General features: G+C 40.8%; 1 protein-coding gene across 1 annotated transcript; it reads right to left on the reverse strand.

Moving 5' to 3' along the window:
- Positions 1–15000: 15000 nt before the first annotated feature.
- On the reverse strand, positions 15001–21814 carry LOC143285638 (transcriptional repressor scratch 2-like). Its single transcript, XM_076593034.1, has 3 exons — positions 21743–21814; positions 20875–21299; positions 15001–15349 (listed from the first exon to the last, which is right to left on the reverse strand). The coding sequence occupies exons 1-3, from the start codon at positions 21812–21814 to the stop codon at positions 15001–15003; spliced, it is 846 nt and encodes a 281-aa protein (XP_076449149.1).
- Positions 21815–22045: the final 231 nt, after the last annotated feature.

Here is a 22045-nt window from a genome sequence, read left to right on the forward strand (position 1 = left end):
TCTCTCCCTCTCCACCCCCCCCCCTCTCTCTCTCTCTCTCTCGTCAGCTTGTCAGCTCTGTCTCTCTACTTGTCAAAGATTTCGATTCCATCCTGTTGTTTGCAGAAAAGTCGTTAAACAAATAAAAGTCATAAGGATCTCGATTTCACCTTGTTATATGTGGACAAGTTTTAATACAAACTGCTTTGACCAGAACCACTATAAAACAGTACATTTGAAAGTCAGTTTATTGTTAGGATAATTAAGATTCATAATTTTGGTGTGCGTGAAAATGAGTAAAACTGCACACTCAAAATAAAGTTGCTATTCATTTCATGATTGTCTCTTGATAAACAGTGATGTTTGTGAAACATTCGTGCTGAATTTGTATAAAGTTCTATCTATGAACAAAAATGTTTTCTGAAATAAAAAAAAAATAAAAAAAGGAAAGAAAGAACAAGAAAAGAACACAAAACACTTCAACTCCCAATGTGTGTGTATGTATGTGTGTGTGTGTGTGTGTGTGTGTGTGTGTGTGTGTGTGTGTGTGTGTGTGTGTCTTTGTGTGTGTTTGTATGTGTGTGTGTGTGTGTGTGTGTGTGTGTGTGTGTGTGTGTGTGCGTGCATGAAAGCGTGTTTGTCTGAATCGTCTTGTAGTGAAAAGACAACAAAGCAGTAAGAAGAAGGAAAAAAAAAATATAGACAGATAAATATATGTAAATTTTAATTAGTTCCTTCTCTGGTACCGCTTCGAAAGACAGGGAGATAGAATCACCAGCGGTCACCAAGAGCATTCGTGAACCCAAGATTTTGAGAGTTAGTACAAAATAATTCTCTTGATAATAGTAAACAAGGGCGTTTATCCACAAGTTTTGTGAGTTCAAGCAGTTGTTCATGTGCAGTCAGTAAGGGCGTAAACCCACATGTTTAAATTAAGAGTTCGTACGGTTGTCTTCGTGTAGTGAAGAGTTCGTACATTTATTGATGTATAGAAAAAAAAACATTGTTTGTTTTGGAGAGTTCGTACAGTTGTCTATGCGTAGTAAAAAAAAAAAAAAAAAAAAAAAAAAAAAACCCAACAAAAAAAAAGAAAAAAAAAGGGAGGGGGCGGGGGGGGTGGGGGGTGGGGGGGGGGGGGGGCGGCGGGAGCGGGGGGGGGGGGGATATCGACGTAAAAGTATGTGTATTACAGGTTTGTCATCTTGAACACAACACAATTAACCAATACCAATTTCAGCAATTTGCATTAATTCACACTATAATCCAGCTGTAGAATTAAAGTTTTCACCTTACCTTTCGATATACTTTTTGTTCAAAAGCATAACAGTTGTATGATACAGTTTATGTTATGCTACGTTATTGATCAACAAGTTGGACAGTGATATTGTGTGCTCCGAGTTTTAATTAGGCGGGTTTGAAATCAGTTATCAACTGATTTTGAAATCAGCCGGCAGTTTGTGGATAATCAATTGTCGTTCTCTGGAAGATTACACTCCCAGCTTAAATCACACACACACACACACACACACACACACACACATACAAACACACACACACACACACACAGTCTTGAGTCTGGGTTACACATACACACGCACGCACGCACACACACACACACACACACACACACACACACACACACACACGCACACAGAGGTGGCAAAACGCTCTCGCAGTTGATAAGGCGTAACCAAAAATATTTATAAGAAAAAAGACTAGTCATTCGTATACCTGACATGTTACACATGGTTGAGATGGGTTCTTCTTTGCTGGGTTAATAACATCTGAGGTAAAACCAAAACAAAAGACACAAAAATACATATTGGTAGCAGCAGAACTGGCGAACACGCTTTGTGTGACACATCAGTTTCTGATGTCTTCCGGGCTTGTGTTTTTTAATTTTTTTTTCTGTTTCCATGTTTGTGGAGACCAGCTCAATCACCCGCAGCAGAACCCAGCAAGATGCCAAAGACCTTCAGTGAATCCTGGAAACACTCAGAATATTCTCAGATAAATCGGTGAAAGACTTTCTGCTGAATGTAAGTTAGTTTAAAAAAAAAAAAATACATATAAATGAAAATAAGAGATTCCAGGAAAACATGACCACCGCTCTTGCTCCCACTTTCGCTTCGTCAAATCCCTACACTCAGCTCTGTCGAGTCTGATCTTGAAACCTACATCTTAAAAAAAAAAAAAAAAAAAAAAAAAAAGTCGAAGTCTTTTTGCCTTTTTTTTTGTTTTTTGTTTTGTTTTGTTGTTGTTTTTTTTGTTTTTTTTTTGTTTTGTTTTTTTTTGGGGGGGGGGAGTGGTGGTAATTCATGCTGAAACTGATTGTTGACAGTCAACTTGCCAACTTTTTGTTCATATCGAGCGAAAACGCACATGCCAGTTACTGGCAGTCTGTTTGCTAAATGTTTAACTACATTGATCATCAACTACTGAAAAGCGAAACTAGTTGTTGACAGTTTGCCAAGTTCGACCCTTTATAACAGTCGAGTCCGACTTGTGACCATCAGAGAATTATTCAGCTGCTGTCCCGACTGTCTAGAATTTGATTACTATGTAGAGTGTCTTGTGCGCCCACTTGTAACTAGCTGGGAATCTGCAAGGGTTATATTTGTATTGAGCATAACTCAATGTATAGTCACACTAGATTCTGGCAGTCTGTTTGCCAATTTTTACTTTACATTGACGGTAAAGCACAGCATACTGAAAGTAGCAAGTGTTCGCGCCTGTTTGTCAAATTACATCTCATCTTGAAACAAGTTGTTGGCAGTCAATTTGCCAACATTTGAGTGTAACCCACAGTATACTGAAACCAGTATGTATTGTATTGTATTGCATTGTTTTGTTTTGCATTGCACTGTATTGTCTTGTCGTGTATTGTACCTTACTGTATTGTATTGTACTCTATTGTGCTGCATTGTCTGTCCGCCAAATCTTAAATCGACAGTGAGCGGAAGCCATAGCAAACTGAAACTAGTTGTTAGCAGTCTGACTGCCAAATTCTCATTCACATTGCCGAAACTGACTGAAGCGGGGAACGATAGCCCAGATCTTGCTGAACATTGTGCTTAATTTCAAACTGGAAAGTCTTTCACCGATTGTCTTATATGGAAATAGTGCATGTTCCTATGACCTGCTGACGGCATTTAACAACAATACCCGGTGCAGCAGCCGATTCGCAACCCCCATTATTATTTTTTTTTTACCCTGGGGTGAAATCGGGCCCGCCCAGAACAACCCCGCAGGTTTGTGAAGACTGATTTGGAATGAACAAGGTGGTGAACTACAACTAGCCACAACTGACAACCTAACTAGATTTTACCCCCCCCCCTCCCCCCGCCCCCCTGTCGATTCTGTCAAGCCACGGTTAAGCCCCGGGGGTCATTTGAAGCTAGCCTTGAATGAACCGGGGTAAAATCCAGCGCAGGGGGATTTTGAGGCTGCCGCACCGGCACACGGCAACGTGATCGATCCATGTTGTTCTTAATTCTGAATGCAAATAATCCAAGAGTCAATCATGAAGGGGGGCGGGGGGGGGGGGGGGGGGCGAATGCGTTGGTGGGGGCGGGGAGGGAGGAGGTATGGAAGGGTTGGGGGGTCACAACAGTAAATATGTTCATCATCATTTCAACGATCCAATAATATATGTACTGACAAAATTTCACATCAACAACATTTGTAAGAAATAGGTGCAATAGTGTGACCTTTTTTTTTTTCGTTTCATTTTTTTCTTCCTGCAACATATGGAGAAAAAAATTGCTGGCGACGAACAGTGATATGTGCAATAACAATCAGTACAAGAAATGGTATTTGCCATATGACGACATCAAAGTGCGAAGGCAAAGGTACCAACAAAAAAAGTGAACATGTGTTTTGCATACTTCTCACCCCAACCCACCTGTACAAAGCAAATCAGTGCAAGGCATAAAAATCGTGTATTTTCACAAAGTGCACGGTAAAATACAGGCCAAAAGAGAGAGAGAGAGAGAAAAAAAAAAAAAACAAAAACAACAAAAAAACACACGTGCAGTTGCCAATAACATTCCATTGTCCATTTGAGCAAAACAGGAGAAAAAAAGGGGGTCTGAAACGGAATGCTGTCTCCAGTCAGCTAACTCCATATTGCCAAGATTTCTGGAGCCATGTATTGCTGTTGTTACAAGTGACAAATGTTGAACCATGGTATAACACTTTGTTCCCTGTTCGAAGAGTCAAACATTCGTAACACAAAGACAGTAATATGAAATTTAAAAAAACAACAACAAAAAAAAAACAACAACAACAACACATAAATACAGAGAAAACCATGTTATAATACAATACCGAGGTCCAGGCCATCATTCGGCGAAACACCAAATAAAAAATATTTTTTAAAAAGATCAAACATTGTTCTCGCATGGAAATTTACGTCTTAAGAAAACAAGAAAAAGAAAAAAAAATGTATAGATCAGTGTAACAGTCTTCGCTGTTCGCTGTTGTGAGGCAAATAAGCATTATGAGTCATTTAACATTATGTAGTTTCAAAGTTTTGAATTTCACGCCCTTCTTATCCGTATCGCTCATAAAGTAGTGTTGTGACAGTTGTTAACAGTTTCAGCCAGAAAGTGGGGATACGTGACTGAAAAAATAAATGAAATAAAAACACCCCCCAAAAAACTACAATAAATGTGACTGAATTAGTGATAGATAAATAAATAAACAAACAAAACAAACAAATATATAAATGAGTAGATGAACAAATGAATAAATAAATAGATGGATAGGTAGGCAGATGGGTAAATAATGGATAAACTGGAAAAAAAAAATCATAAACATATCATCTCCAGACGCATAATGATTTCAAACAGGTTGGGACCGCCACACAGTAAATCATTATGTCCCAATGTTATGCTGATTTTAATCCCCCCCCCCTCCGCCCCCCCAAAATCACCTCACATGTTTGTCATCATTATGGCCCATTCTGTGCTGATTACAACCCCACAACCCCCTCTTATGTTATTCACAACAAAAGCCCATACAGGCTGACTTCCACTCTGAGTCACCTCATAATGACCCAGTCTTTGCTGACTTCAATCCAAATCACATCATGTTATTCATCAAAATATCTCGATATGTGCTGACGTCAAACTTCTATCACCGTACAGATGATTCATCTTTTTGTTATTCATCAAAATATCTCGATATGTGCTGACGTCCAACTTATATCACCGTACAGAAGACTCACCTTAATGATCCATGTTGAATGCATTTTCCTGGCAGCTTATACACAATGATGTTTTTGGTTTATATATATATATATATATATATATATATATAACCGTCATCTCTATCCTTATCTGGTTTCAAAGCATTGAAAAAATATCTCTTTTTTTGTCCACCAATATGCCACATTCTACCTTCGAAAAATAACCACTGAACAACACCGATCACCCATTTTTTGTGTATCTACTACAACACATATCGGCTCTATGCTGGTTCATAGCCATTTCTTTCTATATAGACCAAGACCAGCAAGACACGATGCAATTCACCTTCAGGAAAAAAAACAAAAACCCAATCAGTTGCTTGCCTATAAATACTACGTAAGAAGTTCTGCCATGTGCATGTACCTGACGACAAAATCATCGATACATCCAGTCAAGTACAGGATATTGTCTACATGTCTTGCTGTCTATCTCATCTCTCCATGGTCGACGAGTAACAAAAAATAGAATATAAAATAGATAAATAAATAAACAATCAAGTAGATAAATAAATAAAGGAATAAATAAATGAATACATATATGAATCAATGAGTGAATAAATAAAAGAAAGAAAGAAAGAAAGAAAGAAAGACAGACAGACAGAGAAAGAAAGAAAGAAAACACAGTGGAGACATGCTATCATAATATGCATAGGTGGTTTTTTTTTGTTTTTGTTTTTGTTTTTTTTTCTTTTAATCTGTCATGTCAATAGTTAACAGATCATTTCATTTTGCTTCCGTGGCGTCAAAAACATTCATGTCATGTGCTACAAGCTGATGTCAATAATGTCTTTCCCTCCATACCAAATAATGTCAACAGTACAGCGTCGTGTGTCAGTAAACAAAAATAATGTAATTCAATGCGATGGAAGCCTGTTACATGTGACGAAAAAATTTTTTAAAAAAAGGAAAACAAAATTTCCCCTGTCATCTGAAGAACATGACATGCTATCGTTTTTGACATTTGTTAACAAAAAAACAAGTTCCCCCTATCATCTGAAGTACATGAAATATCATCGTTTATGACATTTGTTAACAAAGCAACAACATTTTTTGTTTCCTTTGAACAGAGAAACAAGTGAAATATTAAAAAATAAATAAACCGAACATGAACTCACAATAAAACAAAATGGAGAACAAGGTTGGTATCGAAGAGGTTAAAGGGGTGGAATATGGTAGAAGGTTTAAAAGAAAACTGAAGTCGTTCTACAGATTCACTAAGAGTTAAGGACCACTTCATAAAAGCACCTTCCCCCCCCCCCCCCACACGCCCCCCACTACCCCCCCACCCCACCCCCCCAAAAAAAGAACAAAACAAAACAACCACGATGTTGTGGCCAAATATTCAAAAAATGACAGTGGTGGGAGTTCACGTGCAAGAAAGCAAATTTTGGTTATGAACGGCTGTTCATTACAATGGCTGCACACACACACACACACACACACACACACACACACACACACACACACACAGAAACACACACACACACACACACACACACACACACACACACACACACACACACACACCGCTGTTTGCCAAGAGTTCAGCATCATTTCACTATGCACCCCTCCCCATCCCCCCCCCCCCCTAAAAAAAAGAAAAAAAAAAGAAAAAGAAAACTGAGTCAGTCCCCTCTGGTCCCTAAGTCTTTGTGAACACTGTATATTCTCGGCATGACAAGGAAGACCAATTAGGCCGTTATGGACAAAAAAAGAGGGAATTTTCTTCCTGTCAGTAGGCCTGCTGATGACTTCTTCCACAAACTGTTTCCAACAGAAAAAAAAATTCTTCGCTTCATGTGTCCATGACATCAGAGAATTATGGGTACATGGGTCGGAGCGGAGGGGTACAATCTGGATAAACATCAATAGTAAGAACATTGTTATATTATGAATTCGCGTGAGACTCTGTTGAGAGAGAGAGAGAGAGAGGGAGAGAGAGAGAGAGAGAGAGAGAGAGAGATTATATATCGTGACAATAACTCAACGGCATGAAAAGGCATCGATCAATTTCTGAACGTGATAGATATAGACAGAAGTATATATTGTGACAATAACTCAACAGTATAAAAAAAAAAAGCATCCATCAATTTCTGAACTTGATAGATATAGATAGAATTACATATTGTGACAATTCGCCCGCAAAGAAAAATGATAATGAAAAATTGATTATAAACAGGTGTTTCAACATAAAATAGCTCCAGTTCATTCATTATTTTCTTTTCTTTTAATTTATTATTTTTCGTTCTGTGTTCCAAAAAATAACTTCAAACATTGCAGATGTTCCTTCAAAATATTAGCATTGCATCCTGCACTATAGGGACTATATATATATATATATATATATATATATATATATATATATATATATATATATATATATATATTATATACAAATCAACATCAATTCAACACAATCTGTGAGACATCAGACACAGTGCTTGTAACAGCACACACAAAATACGTATGTCATTATCTGACGAAATCCGTGGAGCCAGTGTTTTTTTTTTTTTTTTTTTTTTTTTTTTAAACGTCTTTCACTATATGTGATTAATGTTAAATATCGTCAACACACACACACACACACACACACACACACACACACATTTTTTTTTTCTTCAAATGGTATGGCTCTTAATACAGTGAAAATTAGGGATGGTGACGAGTATGGCGTAAAAAACAAAACAAAAACAAAAACAAATCCAAATACAGTCAAACCATGGATATTGATAATAATTATACGATTCATTGCTCTCAATTTTCTTTGTCTTTCACAACACCAGGTCAAAGGAAACATATGCACCCACCGCTGGTGCACAGTTCGTCCTCTTGCTTAAAAGAAAGAAAAAAAGGAAAAAAAAATCCGACAGAGTAGTTTCAACAACAGTGCATAAATACTTATAGATATATATATGTATATACACATGCAGAAGGCAATCCGTGAAAAGTGTAAAGTGTGAAATACGTGCTGCGGGTATGCGGCAAAACTGGGGAGGACCAAATTCATTCGAAGGCAGGACATGCGGTGTTTGACACACTCAATAAAAGTGCTGGGAAATAAACAATGGACGCAATTTGGGTCGGATATGGAGGGATGTGGCGTGGAAGGTGGGGGGGCGTGTGGGGGGTGGGGGGTGGGGAGTGGGGAGGGGGGGAAGGAGGAGGAGGGACGTGTGTTATTATTCTAAGGTACACACAACAGTTGAAACAGATCAAATATACCGTGGTCACCTTTTTTTTTTCTTTTTTTTTTTTGTTGTTGTTATTGTTGTCAACAGTTTTGAGTACAATATAAAATATACATCTATTTCATTGCACCAGGGTACAAAATGTACATTTGGTTAGTCGACCGTCTTTTTAGCCAAAAAGAAAAGAAAAATATCCCAGGAATGTTGTATGTGCTAACCAAAGCCTGAACACGATGAAAACATACAAACAAAATAACAGACAAAAACGACACATTCGTACCTCAGATCTGGTTAACCCTTTCACCGCCAAGCTCGCATTTATGCACAGGCGTGGTAGAGGACCCATGTCACTGAAAGGTCTGTTATCCATGAACCTACTGCTCTTTGTGTTCGGTGGTTAGGATAGGCCATATTTTTTATACATCGCAGGGGGAGTCCCCAGCTGTTCTTAGCCACTGTCTTTTCTGTGTTTATACCACAAGGAAATTTTGTACTCTAAATTGACTGGCGGTGAAAGGGTTAAAAACCTTACGAAATTAGGAACAGCCATCATAGAACGGATGGATCATTATACTGATAAGCTGTGGGAGTGGGGGGAAGCGTGGGTAATTACTGATCGACTGACTTACAATCATCACATCTATCTATCTATTCATTTATCTATCGATATATTCTTATATACCTGTCTGTCTGTCTGTCTATCTTGTCTATTTTGTTGCTAATTTACTTGTTTATTAGTCCGCACCATTGTTACAAAAGATCGCGCGCTCACACATACACAGATACACTCGCGCCCGCGCGCTCACACACAAATAAACAAACTGATCAGAGTTTACAGACATCATGAACAGCTGAGAATCCAGTTTGCAAGAAGTATACACAAAATCTAGCTCGTAATCCAAATCTGCACTTTCAACGTCTCCGCTCAAGCCGTTTAACTTCTATAAAATGTGGCACCTGTGTTATATGGATATAATCCACTGGAAACTAGACCTCAAAAAGAAAGAAAAAAAGAAAAAGAAAAAAGAAAAACCCGAAAACAACTGAAACCATTCTGGTTTGGAATTCTGAAACAGCTACCAGAATGGAAACGATAAAGTGGGTGTTTTACGTATTTACAAAAAATGAAAGAAAGAGAAAAAAAAGAAGTACTGGGCAGAGTTCGATGTTTGAAACTGATTTGCATATTGGATCCGTTGATTAAAGATCCAAAAACTGACAGGGCAACGATGAAAATCCATCACGTCATCACATGGGACAGCGTGGGATGCACATCAATCTGCATCGAAATTTAACACATGTGACGAGGCTGACAAAGCTTACAGGATTCCATTTTGTACCAGCAACATGTGCTTAGTTTGCACACGTTCAAAAATTACCATGTACAAAGACGAACGGGTGCCAAAATATACACCCAGAATAGATTCGGGGAAAAAAAACAACAACAACAAAACCCAACAACTAAACGTACTCAGAGATATCGAACTCAGCGCATACAATGGTATGGATCTGTGTAGAGATCAATAATTAAGCCATGTGGACGATCTCAATCTTTGTGTTGTGAGCTGTCTCAGCCAACACGTCACAGGATACGTGGTGGTGTCTTTGGTGATTTGGACGATCCACTGCTATGTTACGTCTTCGGTTTCCAGAGCAGTGCCAGGTGCCAGAAATCTGCCAGGTGCTGGCCACAGGCCAGGCCAGGCCAAGAATGGAAAAACTGTACCGCACTCTGTTTTTCCAATGGTCATTCGCGAAGACACAACATCTTAGATAATGTGCTACGCTTGGGACATCAACTCTTCTTCTTCGTCTTCACATCGGTACTTTCTTCATTTTGTACCGATTGTTGTGAAGACTTCGACACTGCATCGTGGAAACAATGACAATAGGGATGATATTTGACCTAATTCACTGCACAAATCAACACTAGATAACTGAAAACGGTCGATATAAGAATTATATTTGACTTCATTTACAGAATACGGTATACATACTTTTACGCCACTTCGATACTATGTAATTTAAAACAGTCAATACGAAATACATACCTTTACGCCACTTCGATACTATGTAAATTAAAACAGTATAATTTAGTGTCCGACCTGAAAATCAAAGCAAAGCACGGTCTCAAAACGTGATCAAAACAAACACAAAACAGGAAAAGTAAAGGTGCGTTAGCGTCGTGGTCAGTACAAGGAACAGGAAGACCAAGTGGTCAGCGGTCAGGACTGACCTGACGGACACGAGTGTCTCGTTGCGATACACGAGACAGATTCAGCAAGGTAGCCAGTGTGTGGCACAAAGAACATCTGCTATGTAGATAATGCACGCTTCCTGGAAACGATTACAGGCCATCAGTTACGTGCCTTGTGGTCAACAGGAAATGAGCGGTAAAGCAGCCATTTCATAAATAAAGAAGTAAACGATTAAATATATAATTAAGAAAAAAAAAGAGAACTAAAGAAAGGAGTATAATTTTGTGTATATGAATAAACGGTTAGTACTTGCTTATGTGTTCGTACGTCCACGGTCGGGCAGGCTTTTTTTTTAAATATTTTTTTTAAAGAAAGTATCACTGAGTATACCACATTCATGCATCCTGACTTTTGGTACAATTATAGACTTTGAACACTGTTCTAAATTTTGATAAGGGGAAAACAAAACCAACAAAACTTTCAAAGCACCAATACTGTGATCAAGGTAGGCTTCTGTTGCTGCGAAGAGCAGTCGGCATCACTGGTCCATCTACAGTTATATTTGTAATCTTGTTCAACCGCATGACATTACATTTGAATCGTCTGTGGTGTGAGCACCATCACTAGATCTACTTCCAGGAAAATCACTTAAATCGTTACTGTCGTCACGTGATCATCCTGCCACACGATTTAAGATTTCATCACGAACAGAATAACCCATCGTTTATATTTACACATTACATAGATCCGCTTGGCTGTAAACAGAGGAAATCAACAAAGGGAAATCGTAGTCGGCGTGATGAACCAGCTTTGGACAGACAGAACGTCTGGGTTTATTCGGCAAAAAATACATTGTTTCGCTTCCTGGCGATATTATTTTATTTCATCGTGATTCCACACTCAGAACAAGAGAACGTGTTGGGAACATACCTCATCGACGTTATGACCCGGAAGTGATCAGCCTGCAGATTAGTCTTCTGATTAGCTGCTGTTAAGTCTGCTGATGAGCCACAATGGATAGGTGATTGTCACAAAGTGTTTCTGGTCATATGACCATACTTTTTATAGGCATGAAATGTAAATCTGCAATCCATGATATCCACAATGGAAATTTCTATTGCCGTATTTGATCTTCGTCTACTTCTCTGGGGGGTGGGGGAGGGGGTGTGAAGAAAAAGAAAAAAAAAAGAAGAATTATGATGTCCTATTTCATCCGTTTTGCACTGCTATCTACTAAATTCGACGGGAATAACTCAGTACATTTCAAGATTGAGATCATAACTGTGAACATTTGCTATCAGAAGTAGTCGCCCCTTCCTAGCTGAGATCATAATTGTGATAATTTGTTCGTATAATTGTGATGATTTGTTGTTATTGTGATATTTCTCTTTTTCACAAAATTAGTAATTATCCATACGTGTTTAGGTTCCTCACTGCTGATAGACAATTGTCAGACTGTGTCATTGTTTATCACGTTATCAATGTGGGAGCCAACAGCCATTTCAAGGGAATGTGATTGAAAATCAGACAATGTACAACTATGTATAATGTCTTAAGGGCGGTAAAATCACACATTGTACAACCATGTCTGAGGTCTCCTGAGCGAGATAATCCGGCACTGTACAACAATCTCTACTGTCTCCAGGGCAAATAAATCCGACACTGTACAACAATGTCAGATCAGATAATGTGCAACTATTCTGATGTCTCCAGGGCAGTAAAATCAGTGTGCAACAATGTATGATTTCCTCAGGATGTGATAATCAGACAATGTGCAACTTTATCTGATGTATCCAAGGCATGATAATCATTCACTGTACACCTATGTCTGATGTTTCCAAAGCCTGCTAATCAGACAGTGTACAGCTTTTTTCTAGTGTTTCCAAGACAAACACACTGCACAACTAGGCCTGACATTTCTAGAGCTTGTAAATCAGACAGTGTACGGTTATGATTGATGTCTCCAGGGTCTAAACATCAGGCTATGTACAATTACACTTGAAGTCTCCATGACCTGTCCATGCACCACTCATCGCTGGAATCCTGCTGGTCATCCACATATCATCCATCTCAAACCAACGAACATCAATCCATCTGCCTTCTCTATCAAGCCCGTTGTGTCCTCCCCGTTCCCAGTTCCGTGTTGTGAAGAACACCGTGTTAACTAAGGCCATTGACTGACTGTCATGAAGTCTGTCTTGAGATGGACCCAGCACATCCTAACCCTCATACCAGTAGACACTGCACTAAAATTAAGTATTAAAAAAAGTCCTAAAAACATGGGAGCGGTTCTGAGCAACAAGCACTAACAAGTCCTGTTCACCATTTGCCTTTATAAAACAAAAATGCACACACACACACACACACACACACACACACACACACACACACACACACACACACACACAAACTGTTCTCCCACAAATTAGCACATGTCCCTGCTGTGAGTGGTGAAACAAGGCATGACAATGCACCCTTTCTTGCGTCCTGCATAATCTGTAAACCTCACCCAGGGAAATGACGCTTGTTATGGACTTTGTGAATGCTTCAGTGATTGTCATGTCAGTGCAGCTATTATTCTATTATTCACAGGACACCTCGTGAGAAAATGGGTGCATCAGTAAAAATGAGACCGGAAATTTCACCATGATCGGTCAGACAAAGCCTGAGTGCGAACCATCAAGCCCCAAAACTGATTCTTTCCTTAAAACGGAATTGGCTGCAAAGTGCTGAAATATGACTTCTGGAAACGAAAGTCCCCCCCTAGCCCTCCCCCCTCCCCCCCCCCCGCCAAAAAAAAAGAAAAGAAAAAAAAGCGATCATCGTTTGACATAAGCAAACAACTTACAGTTAAAAAATGTCATGATCTGAAAGCAAAGGTATTCCAGCAAACGCTCACGTGATGGCAAATCTCCATGGCAGCAAAACAGTCGGAGAGACGGGAGTTTACCGTAAACGTGTTCAAACAGGACTCCGGGAAGCCAGTGTCAAATAAAAGCCGTCTGTATGTGACAGACAAATAAGATACACAGTTCAACCAGGTCATGACAAGTTCCAGCAATGCTCACTTGAGGCCGAACCGTGATGACAGCGAAAGACGAGACAGACCGTAATTGCTCAAAATCGGACGGTGGAATCCCCCCCGGGTACTGGTGACAAGAAAAGCAGAGCGCTCTCTTATTTCAGACAGTACGATTCACGATGTTTCTTCGGGTAGAAAAAACGAGATTGGCCTAATTGCTCATACAGGAGTATTCTTCGGGTAGAAAAAACGTAATCAATTGCTCAATAGGCGGACAGAGGAATCCTCCATTACGGATGATAGGACATCAAAGCGCTCTTTTATGTTAGGCGGTACGATTCACAATGTTTCTTCGGGCAGAAAAAAAAATGACCGTATTTACTCAAATAGAACAGTTCTCGAATTTTCAAGGACGCCTGGCAAGAAAAAGCCAAGCGCTCTCATTTCAGACAGGACGATTCATAATGTTCCTTCCGCTTGCAAAGAAAATCCAGATTGACCGTATTTGCTCAAACAGGACAGAAGTGGAATACCCATGGACACCTGACAAGAAAAGCCTAGGCCTCTCTTTAATTCACACAGGACGATTCACAGCGTTTCTTCAAGTGGAAGAAAAAAATCCAGATTGACCATAATTACCCAAACAGAACAGTTGTTGGATCTCATCACAATGTTTTGTTTTTTTTGGGGTAGAAAGAATCTAGATTGACCGTATTAACTCAAACAGAACAGTAGTGGGATACCCATGGACACCTGTCAAGAACAGCCAACTGCTCTCTCTTTAATTCACACAGGACGATTCACAATGTTTCTTCAGGTAGAAAAAAATCCAGATTGACCGTATTAACTCAAACAGAACAGTTGTGGAATACCCATGGACTCCTGTGAAGAAAAGCCTAGGGCTCTCTCTCTATTTCTGACAAGGCGTTTCACAATGTTTCTTCAGGCAGAAACAAAAACCCAAATTGACCGAATTTACTCCAACAGAGAAGACTTGTGGAATCCCCATGAACGCCTAGCAAGTAAAGCCAAGCGCTCTCTCTTTGTTTCACACAGGACGATTCACAATGCTTCTTCAGGTAGAAAAAAATCCACACTGACCGTATTTACTCAAACAGAACAGTTGTGGAATACCCATGGACGCCTTCAGGAAAAGCCAAGCGCTCTCTCATTTGAGACAATACGATTCACAATGTTTCTTCAGTTAAAAGTAACCCAGATTGACCGTATATACTCCAATAGAGAACAACTGCGGAATCTCTGTGGACGCCTGTGGAGAAAAAGCAAGCGCTCTATGTCTCTGTCTCTCTCTCTCTCTCTCTCTCTCTCTCTCTCTCTCTCTCTCTGTCTCTGCCTCTGTCTTTACTTCAGACAGGACGACTCGCAGTGCTTGTTCAAGTAGGACTTGAGGGCGAACGACTTGTGGCAGCGCTCGCAGCTGAAGTGCTTCAGGGCCGAGTGGGTCTGCATGTGGGCCCGCAGGTTGGAGCGGTCGGCGAAGGCCTTACCGCAGTGGGCACAGCCGTAAGGCTTCTCGCCCGTGTGCGACCTCATGTGGCCCTGCAGCAGCCAGGGCCGGCTGAAGTTCTTGCCGCACACGTGGCACACGTGGCGCAGGTCGTGGGTCAGCACGTGCATGGACAGGGCGGGCATGCTGACGTACAGCTTGTCGCAGTGCGGGCACTTCTTGGCGCTCTGGCTGTCCAGGGACCTGGGACCCGACCATGGGGAAAAACACACACACCTCTGTGATGATGGTGATATGATGATGGTTATGATGATGATGGTGATGGTTATGATGATGATGATGATGGTGATGGTGATGGTGGTGGTGGTGATGATGATGATGGGGGCGGTGGTGGTGATGGTGGTGGTGATAATGATGATGATGATGATGGTGGTGGTGGTGGTGGTGGTGGTGGTGATGATGATGATGATGATGATGATGATGAGGATGATGATGATGATGAGAGAATAGAACAGAATATAGTATAATAGAAATGAATGGAACATACTATCACATAATGTAATGAAATACAGTATGACATAATAGTATGGAATAGAATATATTAACTTAATATAATAATAATAATAACAAGAGAGGCAATGCCTTCAAGACTCACTTGTAATACACACTTAAAAATACATTAAAAAAAACAACAACAAAAACCCCCAAATTGATCATTAAGATATGTTCTGTATTTGTTTTATACAGCTCTGGGTTGAAAAAAAAGGCATAAAGCAGATTCGAACCAAGCTCGTTCGGGTGGAAAGAAATAGTCTTAGTCACAGCGCTATTGCGCACCTACTAATGATGTTCAAAACTAGCATTCAAGCATGTTTCTTTTTAAGCATGATCAGTCGATTGCCGTATTCGAAGTGATAACGCTGTTTAAATCATGTCATTTTGGTATATCTCGGGCATTTAAGAAATTCTTTAAAGTCCGCAGTAAAGGAGAATTTGTCATCACCTCAAGCACACTGCAACATGTAGCCGATTTCTCTAGATCTGTGGAGATCCGTTTACGACAGGTTTTGTTACACTCTGAAACTACGACACCGTCCATTTAATTTATCTTTAATGTTCATTCTAGTTAATTCAGAATCCACTTTAAAATATTCATTTGCAGTAGACACATTGACGATGTAGTTTGTATTAATGTAAGTGTTCTGTCCATAAATTACATTTCTTTACTTTTAATTGCAAACAAGAAAAACGATGTCATGCCGTCTCCTAACCAAACACGGCCTACGTTCCGGCAACTGGGAAGCAGGGTTATGGAACTTTGGATCGGGATCGAGCCTCAACGAAATAAACCGTTGACAATCCGGAAATACGGCTTTTTTTTCGCAAGACTTGTAACCTGTTATTGGTATGACTGTGAAGATTTGTTTCCTACTATATTTGATCCAAATTTGGTATTGGCAGACTAAGTATTTCTAGGGAAAATGAACTGGTTAAAGTTTTTCACGGACACACACACACACACACACACACACACACACACACACACACACACACGCACGCACGCACACACACACATCCGAACACTGCGTTGTAACACAGACTACCTTTCTTTACACAAGTGAGTCAATAATAATGATGCTGATGATGGCGACGACGACGACGATGATGATGATAATTATAATAATAATGATAATAATAATGGTATTATTAGTGTCGTTGTTGTTATTGTTAATAAATAAGATGGTGGTGATGTTGATGATGAGGACTACAACGACGATGAAAAAAGGAGGAGGACGAGAAGGATAACAATCATTACCATCATCGAAGCCATAACCATAAAAATGTGCATGATCATAATAATAATGAATGTTTTATGGACTGTAATCTGTGACTGTAGCGTAAATCATCTTACCTGTGCCATCCACACTGTATTGTATTGTATTGTATTTTATTGTATTGTATTATTGTATTACTGTTTGTCATAGCAGATTCTTCTGTGTGAAATTCGGGTTGCTCTCCCAACGGAGAACGCGTCGCTATACTGACAGCGCTACCCATTTTTATATTCTTTCCTACCTGCAGTTTTATTTGTTTTCCTATCGAAATGGATTTTTCATCAAAATGTTGCCAGGAAAACCCTTTAGTTGCCGTGTGTTCCTTTACGTGCACTAAATACATGCTGCACACGTTACCGCTGTTTATCGTCTCATCCGAATGACTAACGTCCAGACCATCAATCAAGGTCTAGTGGAGGGGGAGAAAATATGAAGACTGTTGGATTCGAACCAGTGCGCTCAGATTTTCTCGCTTCCGAGGCGGACGCGTTATCACTATGGGCCAACACTCCACTTATAACAAGTGTCCTGCCTGTGACAACTGTTGTTGAGTCATCTTCCATGTGAAAACTGTTGCGACATTTATCTTACCATTGTAAGCTGTTGCGTCCATTGTCTTAACTACCCATCGCACGTATTAATGTTTTGTTTCGCACGTTGTCGTCAGTGTAGTTTTAGATTTCTTTTCTTGGCTCACTGCCCTCTTATATCTTCGCTTATTCTGCTGGAGTCAGCATAGTGTTGAATATATCTGTTTACTACTTGGCAGATGTGGGGTAGCGTATATGGATTTGTCCGAACGCAGTGACGTCTCCTTGAGCTACTGAAACTGAAACTGAAACTGTTCACTGCCCATCTTGTACCTTCACTTATTCTGCTGGAGTCAGCACAGTGTTGAATATATCTGTTCTCTACCCATCTTGTACCTTCACTTATTCTGCTGGAGTCAGCATAGTGTTGAATATATCTGTTCTCTACCCATCTTGTACCTTCACTTATTCTGCTGGAGTCAGCATAGTGTTGAATATATCTGTTCACTGCCCATCTTATATCTTCACTTATTCTGCTGGAGTCAGCATAGTGTTGAATATATCTGTTCACTGCCCATCTTATATCTTCACTTATTCTGCTGGAGTCAGCATAGTGTTGAATATATGTTCTCTACCCATCTTGTACCTTCACTTGTTCTGCTGGAGTCAGCATAGTGTTGAATATATCTGTTCTCTACCCATCTTGTACCTTCACTTATTCTGCTGGAGTCAGCATAGTGTTGAATATATCTGTTCACTGCCCATCTTATATCTTCACTTATTCTGCTGGAGTCAGCATAGTGTTGAATATATCTGTTCACTGCCAATCTTATATCTTCACTTATTCTGCTGGAGTCAGCATAGTGTTGAATATATGTTCTCTACCCATCTTGTACCTTCACTTGTTCTGCTGGAGTCAGCATAGTGTTGAATATATCTGTTCACTGCCCATCTTATATCTTCACTTATTCTGCTGGAGTCAGCATAGTGTTGAATATATCTGTTCACTGCCCATCTTATATCTTCACTTATTCTGCTGGAGTCAGCATAGTGTTGAATATATCTGTTCACTGCCCATCTTATATCTTCACTTATTCTGCTGGAGTCAGCAGTTGAATATATCTGTTCGCTACCCATCTTGTACCTTCACTTATTCTGCTGGAGTTAGCATAGTGTTGAATATATGTTCTCTACCCATCTTGTACCTTCACTTGTTCTGCTGGAGTCAGCATAGTGTTGAATATATCTGTTCACTACCCATCTTCACGCTTTGATCATTCTGTGTGTCACGCTGCTATCGGTGCAACAGCTCTCAAAACAATACCCTGCTGGGGAAGAAAAAAACAAAATTGACTTCAGGATTCTTCAAAGCAAAAAAAAAAAAACAACTAAATTTTATAAAAACCTTTTTGGTGGTAGATGAATCCTCTTTGTTTATTTGGATACGGCGTTTCGAACCACAGGCCCGTTGTCAAGTGATGAGAAGAGGACAGTGTGGATGGGAAAGCCTATGTCAGAAAAGGCTGATGACATCTCACTACTTTCTGTTTTGATGGACCATGCACACAAAAACACTTGCTGATCACCATTTAGTGCAGCACACACCCACACACACAGCAACACACACACACACACACACACACACACACATTTTTTTTTTTTTGTGTGTGTGTGTGTGTGTGTGTGTGTGTGTATTGCACTGAATGGTGATCAGCAAGTGTTTTAGTGTGCATGGTCCATCAAAACAGAAAGTAGTGAGATGTCATCACCCTTTTTTCACATTGGCTTTCCTTTTCACACTGTCCTCTTCTCACCACTTGACAACGGACCTTTGGTTCGAAACGTCGTATCCCACTAAACAAAGAGGATTCATATACCACCAAAAAGGTTTTTTTTGTTTTGTTTTGTTTTTTTTAATAAACTTTAGTTTTTTGCAATACCCTGCTGGGTTTTTTCTCCCCACGAAGTCATTTTAAGCTTGCCTCAAGTAACCAACGGCTTCCTTGATGGAACTGAAGCAAAAATTGATAGGGGCAGAGGAGTGGGGGTGGGGGTGGGGCTCTATGATAGCATATATTGATTCTAACTGGTCCAAAGTTACCCCGCGGGACATCTCATTTTAGTCAAGTATGACCCCTTTATCAGTTACGAAGGGGGATAAAATCAAACTACGGAGGACCTTGGTGGGGATCCAGTTTTGACCAGTTGAAGTTTACCCCCGTAGTGGAGATTGGTGGTGGCGTGTTTGTGTTGGGTGGGGAGGGGTGGGGGGAGAGTCACTCGAGGCTATTTTACGTGGACCCCGGAGTTAATCTGGACTAGCTTGATTTCTTCCCAGGCTAAAACTCAGCGGGAATGCGAACAGGCTTGATGCACCGTGTGTCTCTGTCACTGCCTACATTGGTCGTCGTCAAGTCATATCTGTTTCAGGACTCCATCAGATAATTGGGTATCTGTCGCCTCCGCTAGTACGCTTCAATCAGTCAGAGCGCCTCGGTGTCAGGTTGGAAAGTGGTAACGCGTCCGTGCAGGAAGTAAGAGAATCTGAGCGTCCGTGCAGAAAGTAAGAGAATATGAGCGTCCGTGCATGGGATCGAACCTCACACTCGCCAATATTTTCTCCTCCTCACCCCCACCCCTCCATCCCCATCAATTTTTGCTTCAGTTCCATTAAGGAAGCCATTGGGTACTTGAGACAAGCTTAAAATGACTCGATGTCGCTTCAGGCGATGACAGGATGTCGATGTTGTGTTGGGTGTTTCTCTTTAATCCTGCAATTATTTGGCGGATTAAAGACAATGTTGAATATTTCCTTTGGTGGTTTCATCACTGTACGTGACGCGATCCATCTCACCAGACTTCCACATGTCATCTGGATGAGACGACACACCGAGGTCCACGCATGCAGCATACACTTTGTGCGCATAAAAGAAACGACGGCAACGAAAGGGTTGTCCCTGGCAAGAAAATATGTAACAAAATCCTTCTCACTGTTCTGACTCCATAGATCAGTATATGCTGAGTGACGTACAAAGATTTTTAAAACCACCGCCACTTCTCAGTCGCAAATCAGTTGTATTGTTCAGAAATTACAACATCCGCGTACTGTGAACAGTGACTGTTTCTGACGCTTGTTCCACATGTTTTTGGAAAGAAATCTAGGCCTGTATTCTCTCTCTCTCTCTCTCGCTCGCTCGCTCGCTTTCGCGGTCTCTCCTTCCCCCTGGCTCTCTCTCCATTACCACCACCACTACCAACATCCACGCTTCCTCTCCGCTCCCCTCCGCCCTCATCACCATCACTACCACTAATGTCCCTGCGAGTACCTGCTGAATAAAAAAACAACTGAGAATGAGACATCTGTCCATCCACCCAGTCAAAGACACACTGACGAACAACTGACCTGTGCGTCTGCTTGTGGCGAGACAGGTTGGACGAGGTAGCGTAATCCTTGCCACACTCGCTGCACGAATACCTGGGGCGACCCCCGCCTTTACTGCCCGTGTCCTCGGTGCCGCTCTTATGGCTCTTCCCGACCTCCTCCGCACTGGAGCCAGCGGGCTTACAGCTGCTGCCGCTGTTGCTGTTGCTGTTGCTGTTGCTGTCATTGTTGTTGTTTTTGCTGAGAGAGTCCCGGCGTTTGGATCTGCCGTCGCTGACCAGAAAGGCTTCGTAGGTGTAGCTGACAGTGACTGAGCTTGGGAAGCGGAGGTCTGGGGCCTGCTCTTGTGGTTTCTCTTCGTGGAGGTCCTCTGGTTGTTGTTGTTGTTGTCTTGGAAGTTTCTGCTCCTCCTGTTCGTGTTCCTGTTGTTGCTGTGGTTGTAGTTGCTGAAGTTCGTGGAGTTGTTGTTTATGTTCTGCTTGCTCTTGTTCTTTGTTTTGTTGCTGCTGTTGCTGTTGTTCTTGTTCTTGTCTTTGCTGGTGTTGTTCTTCTAATCGTTGTTGTTGCTGTTGTTGTTGTTGTTGATGCCCCTGATGGAGATGCTGCTCTTCCAGTACTTGTGGGGGGAATTGTTCTTCTTTTGGAAATGGACAATGATGTTTCTGAAGTTGTTGTTGCGCCACTTCTGCTTCTTCTTCTTCTCTCTGATGCCACAGTTCTTGTTGCTGCTGCTGCAGTGTCTGGCACTGTTGTTGTTCCGGTGTTTGTTGCTCCGAGAACAGTTCCTGTTGTTGTATTTGTTGTTGTTGTTGTTGTTGTTGTTGCAGGAGGTGGTGATGATGCAAAGAGGTCTCTGTGGCAGCTGACTCGCTGTCCAGACGAGGGGTACTGGCTTCCACGTGGTTCTGTTCCGGAGGGTCTCCGCCATCTTGAAGGGCAACTGAGGGTGGACCTGTGACATGGTGGTCGTAACCTGAAACACGGCAAAGTTCTTCGTGAACCCACTGGGTGGGAGAGAATTGGCCTAGTAATAACAACAACAACAATACTGATATTAATACTAATATTATTCTATCTTTATACAGCGCTATAATTCAAGTACAAGCAAGCCCTAAACGCTTTACAAATCCAGTACCTAAAGTGAAACGAGAAAACACATAAAAAGTAGTAGAAACATGCAAAACAGAATAAT

This window comes from Babylonia areolata, chromosome 9, assembly GCF_041734735.1.
Source record: "Babylonia areolata isolate BAREFJ2019XMU chromosome 9, ASM4173473v1, whole genome shotgun sequence".
NCBI classification, from domain to species: Eukaryota; Metazoa; Mollusca; class Gastropoda; order Neogastropoda; family Buccinidae; genus Babylonia; species Babylonia areolata.